The sequence below is a fragment of the Teleopsis dalmanni genome, chromosome 1, assembly GCF_002237135.1.
Source record: "Teleopsis dalmanni isolate 2A chromosome 1, ASM223713v2, whole genome shotgun sequence".
Lineage (NCBI taxonomy): Eukaryota > Metazoa > Arthropoda > Insecta > Diptera > Diopsidae > Teleopsis > Teleopsis dalmanni.
In genome coordinates, this window is record NC_051846.1 from 6,715,649 (window position 1) to 6,722,863 (window position 7,215).

The 7,215-nt window shown below is 27.4% G+C and overlaps 1 protein-coding gene across 1 annotated transcript in view; it reads left to right on the forward strand.

Moving 5' to 3' along the window:
• The first annotated feature begins 1,567 nt into the window (after nucleotides 1–1,567).
• LOC119682879 (paramyosin, long form-like) overlaps nucleotides 1,568–7,215 on the forward strand; it is an 11,234-nt gene continuing 5,586 nt past the window's right edge. Inside the window, exons 1-2 of the mRNA XM_038096450.1 lie at nucleotides 1,568–1,997; nucleotides 2,362–2,418. Of these exons, the coding sequence (XP_037952378.1) occupies nucleotides 1,875–1,997; nucleotides 2,362–2,418 (180 nt within the window). The 5' untranslated portion in view covers nucleotides 1,568–1,874. The remainder of the gene's footprint in view (nucleotides 1,998–2,361; nucleotides 2,419–7,215) is intronic.

A 7,215-nucleotide genomic window follows, 5' to 3' on the forward strand; every position in this document is an offset into this window, starting at 1 on the left:
AGACCGAAAAGTTTTCGGAAATTCTCATTTAAAATTCGCGCGCTGTATATTTTTCGATATTTTAAGTTTATGTAGTTTGGCAGCAATTAAGGACAATTACTATGCCAAAAATGAGCGCGATCTGTCAGACAGTTCGTTTACGGCAGCTGTTGAAACCAGTTCACCTCAGTAGTGCGTTGCGAAAAAAACAATGGAAAAAAATATTGAACAAAGAGTTTGCATCAAATTTTGTGTTTCGAACGAAATTTCGTGTGCAGAATCGTTGCGAATGCTACAAAAGGCTTATGGGGAATCAGTTTTATCGAAAACTCAAGTTTATGAGTGGTACAAAGCCTTTCAGGACGGTCGTACGACCGTCGAAGACATTTCGCAACGCACTACTGAGGTGAACTGGTTTCAACAGCTGCCGTAAACGAACTGTCTGACAGATCGCGCTCATTTTTGGCATAGTAATTAAGGACAGTGCTGCCAAACTACATAAACTTAAAATATCGAAAAATATTCAGCGCGCGAATTTTAAATGAGAATTTCCGAAAACTTTTCAGTCTTAATGTATATACATTATAAGGAAAGTCATTTGAATTGCCAACGTAAGCCAAAATTGATAACAAAAATAAAACTTTTGGCATTCGCAAACATTAATTAGTTTTTAATACATTTCAGGCTTAATGCATTAATAATTATTTTCGAAAACGTCTCAAGCAATTTACATTCTGAGGTTTATTAATTCGCCACAAATGTACCAAAATAGCTTGAGAATATTTAATATTTTTGCGTACTTGTGATGAGATATCTTTGACCCTCCAAAGTATCTGCAGCAAATATGAAATATTATGAATTTATTAGTTTTCTTACACAAAGTATCTATGTATGAACGAAACTTATTATAAACAGTTTTCGTTTGCTAAAGAAAATAAATAAATAAATAAATAATTTAATAATAATTAAGCTAAAAATAAAAATTAAACTCTTCAGGCTGACTAATATTTTTTTAATAATTTTTTTTCATATTTTGCAAATATTTTCACATATTGTGTGTATGTGTGCATGCATATGTATGTATGTAGGTATGCTTAAATAAAGTTGCCGAAAATTATAGAAAGCTTCACGATGGCTAATCTCAGGTAAAAATCGTAATTACTCAAAATTTGAGTCAATTTAAAAATATATTTAATGAAAGAATATTTTCAAAAAAAAAAGCTTTTCCTTTGGTTTTATTTTTAATAAAATAAAATCCAAGAATTTTCCATACAACAGCAACAACAACAAGAGCAAATAAATGAGCAATTAACACAGATATCTGCCGAAAGTGTGAGATGAGCGTGAAAATTTTATTAGAAAAAAAATATATATATTATATATATATATATATAAAATTAAATATGCGCGCCGAATGTGCGACTATAGCTGGCATATATATTTCATACAGCTCTAGATACATGGAAGATAATGCCCAGAAATTCACTCAAAAACGCCAACATACACGAAAAGCTAATGTGAAAACTTAGGAAAATAGAAGACAGAAAAGAAAAACAAATTTCCACTCAAAATGTAATTTGGTTCAAATAGAAGGAAAACACATTTCGGCCAGCACAAATTCACGAAATACTCTTTATTCGAACGACACGGGGATCTCTTGTTCAGTAGATCACCAGCCTTACTCCGACGTTTATTACGAATTATTCGGTGACTCGGTGACAACTACATACGTTTCTTTTTGTGGATAGCTTTAATTTGAAATAAAAAGAAATATTTGGTATTTTTGATATATTCTTGCGTTAAGGAATAAGCGGGCGAGAAAGAAGTGAAATTTTTTTTTTATAAAAAAATTGCAATTTTTATTATTAAATAATTAATAAAGAAATTTAAACATAATGTCTTCATCCCAAGCTGTACGCTCGTCAAAATACTCCTACAGGGCCACTTCAACTGGACCCGGTGTGGCTGATATTAACATCGAATACTCAGCCGATTTGAGCGCCCTCTCGCGCTTGGAGGTAAGCCACAACGTTGGACTTTAAAATATTGGAAAGAAAAAAAATTTTCTGTGAAAATGTGAAATGAAAATATTTAAAAAAATATATTTTTTTAAAAACCAAAATAAAAGCAACTTTGGAAAAATCAAGAAAAAATGATAAAGTATCGCAGCTAAAGCGCTGCCAAAAAATGTGAACGAATGAACCAAATGTGAACGACACTGTGGAATGATCTTATGTAACAAATTCTATAAGTTGTTAAATACTTAAATTAAAAAAAAAAAATAATTAACATGAAATTTAAATATTATTAAAAAAAAAATTTAAATATATGAAAAATAAAAATGTGAAATGTGCTCAATTAATAAGTGACTTCTTTTTGCAGGACAAAATCCGTTTGCTCCAAGATGATCTTGAAGTTGAACGTGAATTGCGTCAAAGAGTAAGTATACATATACAATCATATAAAAAAAAATATTTAAATTATTAATTAAATTAATTAAATAAATATATATTGAAATTGTTGGAAATTTTGCAACAAATTACTATGAGCAAACCTAAGCAGTAAATGTCGAAATTCTTATTTGAAATCAGCACACATTTCAGTTGTGTAAATGTCATTTTGTTAATTAGCTAATTAAAGAAAGTACTTGAAAATTAAGTGTGTAAGATACACAAAACTGTTAGATACAGAAAAAAATTTCAAAAAATTATTTAAAAGTCATGCCTATATGCCTATATGCCTATACGTTCTTAATCAAATAATCGATAGAAATTCGGATATTGAATTTTCGCATAATAATGATGTGCATTGAACTTCAATTGTATATAAGAGCAGTGAAGAAGCTAAATATTTACAACAAAAATATTAGCACTAAGAGTAGAAGAGCATTTGGTGATAAATAAGTTAGAGAGACAACAGCAGCAGCAGGAAAATAATGTAAATTGACAATGACAACAACTGCTGCCACATTTTGTGGCATCAACAATTTCTACAACACGGCAACTTCATTCAAAATCCAAAAAAAAAAATAAAAAAACAGAATGTAAATGTGTTCTTGCAATTATTTTCATGCAAAAAGTACGCATGAAATGCGTTGCCACAACAACACTGAGATACTTCTTCAGATACCGAAGAGTATAGGAAGCAGCCAGCGAATAAACGTACTCACATCTTAAAAATTATAGATAAAAAGTAAACGTTACAAATTTAGAAAATTCGTTTGGCCTGGGGCTATGTAGGCAGCAGTCTTACGGCTTAGGTGTGGACATCTACAAATTTTTATTTCAAAATTAATGCTTAAAGATTTTTAATAGCCAAAAATTATAAATGACAGAAAAAGATTTTTATTTTATTTCTTTGAAAAAACCTAGAAAGCAGAGGAAATTATATAAATTTCATAGAAAATGATAGAAGAGCTGGATTTTTTAGCTCAGACAGTGTTTAATTATTAAAACAGTTGCAAAGAAATTTTTCACGAAAAATATGAACATGATAAAGTATTTTGAAATAATTTTCTTAGCAATGATAGCCTTTATAAAAAATTAAGTTAGACACTAAGACTAACAACAAAATACTTATTACAAATTAAATTAGTCACACACCTCAAAAAAAAAAAAATTATAGTGCTCGCTGTACTTCTTTCCAAATAAAAGCCTAGATCTCTGATATTTATCTATCTTGTCTAAAATAAAATACTAAGAGTCATCCTTTATGGAAGGTTTTATCATAATATTTAGCAGTATACAGTTAGCAGTATATCATTGTGACTTCTAATAATATATAGAGTCTCATAAATAAATGAAACTAATAATAACTATTGAAACTATTAAATCCTAAACTCCTTTCATGTTAAGTATTGAAACAGCTATTGAATTATATTAATTTAGATTAGAATTTAATAGAGATTTGAACTTCCAGCGAGATAGATGGGTACAATAGAAAACCTTTATTTTGGAATTCTAAGCTTATTTCATGATTATTAAATAAACTTTAGAGATTTGAATTAAATAGAGATTAAGCTTCCAATAAGATAGAGCACTGCAATCTTAATAGATCTTTGCAACCATATATGATATAACTATATTTAAAAAACACAATTTAAATAATTTATAATTAAATAAGACAGTAAATTATTTATAGAAATTTATTCATTGAAATATAAACAATAAGTTTATGTGCTAAGTTTATATGTACGTAAGTTATTATATAAATGCTTTTATAGACACCAAACTCTCTAGTCACTTTTTTTGTAAGTCGTTTAAATAAAGTATTAGAATATTAGTTTTAAACGAAGCCTGTTATATACTTATGGAACACCGTATGAAGATGTAAAATATGTCACTTTGATAACATAATAACATCTCATATGAAAATGTTTATATCTTTGTTCAAACTTATGATAATATATAAAAAATACGTTATCATATATATACTTTATCATATAATAATATACATCAGTCGATGAAAGTGAACAGTCATAAACTATCTCTCATGTACCTAGACATCTAAGCTAGAGTACTGCGATCTCAATGGATCTTTGCAGTGCACTTTAACCATATAGAAACATTTCACTAAATTAGAACTAAATAAGTTAATTTAGATTCTATATGAGAAAGCAATATTTATGCTACTATCAACTACTATTTGTTAGAACCAATCCCATATACCAATCCGGTATACCTTTATAGTATTAGAAAATAAAATAAAATCAGGAAAAGTGAATCTACTATCTGTTAGAATCAATTCCGGCATACATTCACAATATTTTAAAATAGAGTAAAATAAGGAAAAGTAAAGTTTGTATATACCTACCTTTATAATTGATTCTAGTATCACCAATTTACATACATTGGTTCATAACTCATATAAACAGGTCCTTCTTTATGTATAGTTTCATATATTGATATCTAATTAATCTAACATCTAACAAATTAATCTGTATTTCTTATTTTTCATTAACAATAATTAATATTTGTTTATAAAATTATTTGATAATATTAATAACTTACATATACCTTAAGAAATATTGGATTCACTGAACAAGGGCACTGCACACACATCCTGTTACGTATTTTGCAGTTCAGGATAGCAATACTCTATCCAAAATAAACATGAAAACCATTATTAGAATTTTTGAATATCTGATATAGTTCACAAACATTGACATTCATTTATATACATGCTTGATATAAACAAATATATATCATTGTCGAGCTTAGGAATTTTCTACGAAATTCAATAATAATACCCCCGGTCCTCAATTCATACCCGATTATGAATAATTTGGGTCACAAAATTTTTTACGCATTTAATCATACAGTCCCAGGCAAAATATGAAGATTATTGATATTGAACTACATATAGAAATAGAAAAAAAATTAGAATTTTAACTCTCTAATATTTCACTAAACTAATAGGCTGGGATATCAGCTGTGACTAGGTATATCAGATGTATCAGATCCGACAATAACCGAGTTCCAAATTTTTAGATGTATAAACAAGTGATAATGATTTTTTGAATAAAAGCGGTTTGAACTGTTTATAGATAATTTTTTTTTTATTTTGCATATTAGAAAATAAAAAAAATTTGGGCACAAAAACTATTGTTCCCTATCAGCGAGAGGTTCTCATGCTTCTTTTGCTTATTTTTTTGTGGGTTTATAATACAACCTGTAAGTAAAATAGAAAATTAATCTATTAGTTAATTTTCGCAGATGAAAAGTCGTAGAAAAATAAAATCATGATAAAAATAGTTAATAAAAATTATAAAAAAAATTTTATAAAAAAATATCTCTCATCTATTACAAATACTTATATATATTAAACTATAGATCACACAATTTTAAAAAATTGTCTTAGCCAGCTAATATAAGTTCGGAATATCTATACAAAATTTTGGTTAAATATGTAATTAATATATAATCTGGAAGGAAGTCTAATAATATAAGCTCTAAGCTCTAGCTCTAGAGGTACACAACAAATCCACTTGTAATCTACGTAATATTTTGACTTACTCATGTACTTCATCTAACTATTTAATTTTCAGTATTATTATGTATACTATAATATATATTTATACTATATATTTAAAAATGTTAGTTTATCTATATTATTTATGCAGAAAAATATGTTTATACTACTAACTTATTTACTTCTTGATAGAAAATAATTTAAGACTCTCTATAGGTATTTAATTATTTAATCAAAACTAAGGTAGTTGCTAACCTCAAAAATCAGAAGAAGAAAAAATACATTAACAATCAAGAAATATTTAAATAAATTTTTATCATTTGGAAAAATGAAGCTAAATTTAGCACAGACATTCAATACAATTATTTAAAATTTAAAATGTAGAATAACAAAAATATACGAAAAACATACAAAATACAAAAGAAAAATAAAATAAAAATTTTATTTCTAGTTGAACAAAAAAAACAAAAATTATTGCAAAGCTTTTCAGTAAAAATATTTATTTGTATCTGTGAGAAAAAATGTTTTTAAAAAATAATTTTTTATACAAAAACTTTTATACACGACTAATTTTTACATAAAATACACTGCTAGAATTATTGCTAACAATTTATTTGACACTTCTTAATTATTAATTAAATAAAAACTTTAATATTATGTTATTTAAAATGCTGCAGTAAATGTATGAGATTCATTTGGAAGAATATCTGAACTCTTGATATCTAAGTTTATATTTTCATATCACCTGCATGTCTATAGATACAAAACAAGCAATCATAACGCCCACATAATGACTCACATACCGAGTAGAGAAATACATCAAAAAGTTTATGTGTCATATGCGTATTTTTAATTTAAAATTAAGAAAATAAAGTAAATCAAAATGTTGATTTAATAATCTTAGGATTTTTGTTGCATGCAAAGAGCAAACACTACATAAAGACACCAGCTAAGCAGCCATGGCGGAACAGCCATGACAGGTAGGTGAGAAGAGATCACTGTGTTCATCTCTGCCAGTAATACGCAGAGATGATCCTTGCATGTAGCTCATGTTCAATACTTGACCGACCACACCTTATAAATAATTTGTTGCTATATATACTCTTCGTACACTTCGTAGTTGCCACATGTTATTTTCGATGTTTTATTTTGCAGCTGCAATATTTCTAAAATCATGAAAATATATTCTATATTTTAGAATACACAAGAGACATATATACAAAACAGAAACTGAAGTCTTTAGGAATTCCTACGAGTACGAGTAGG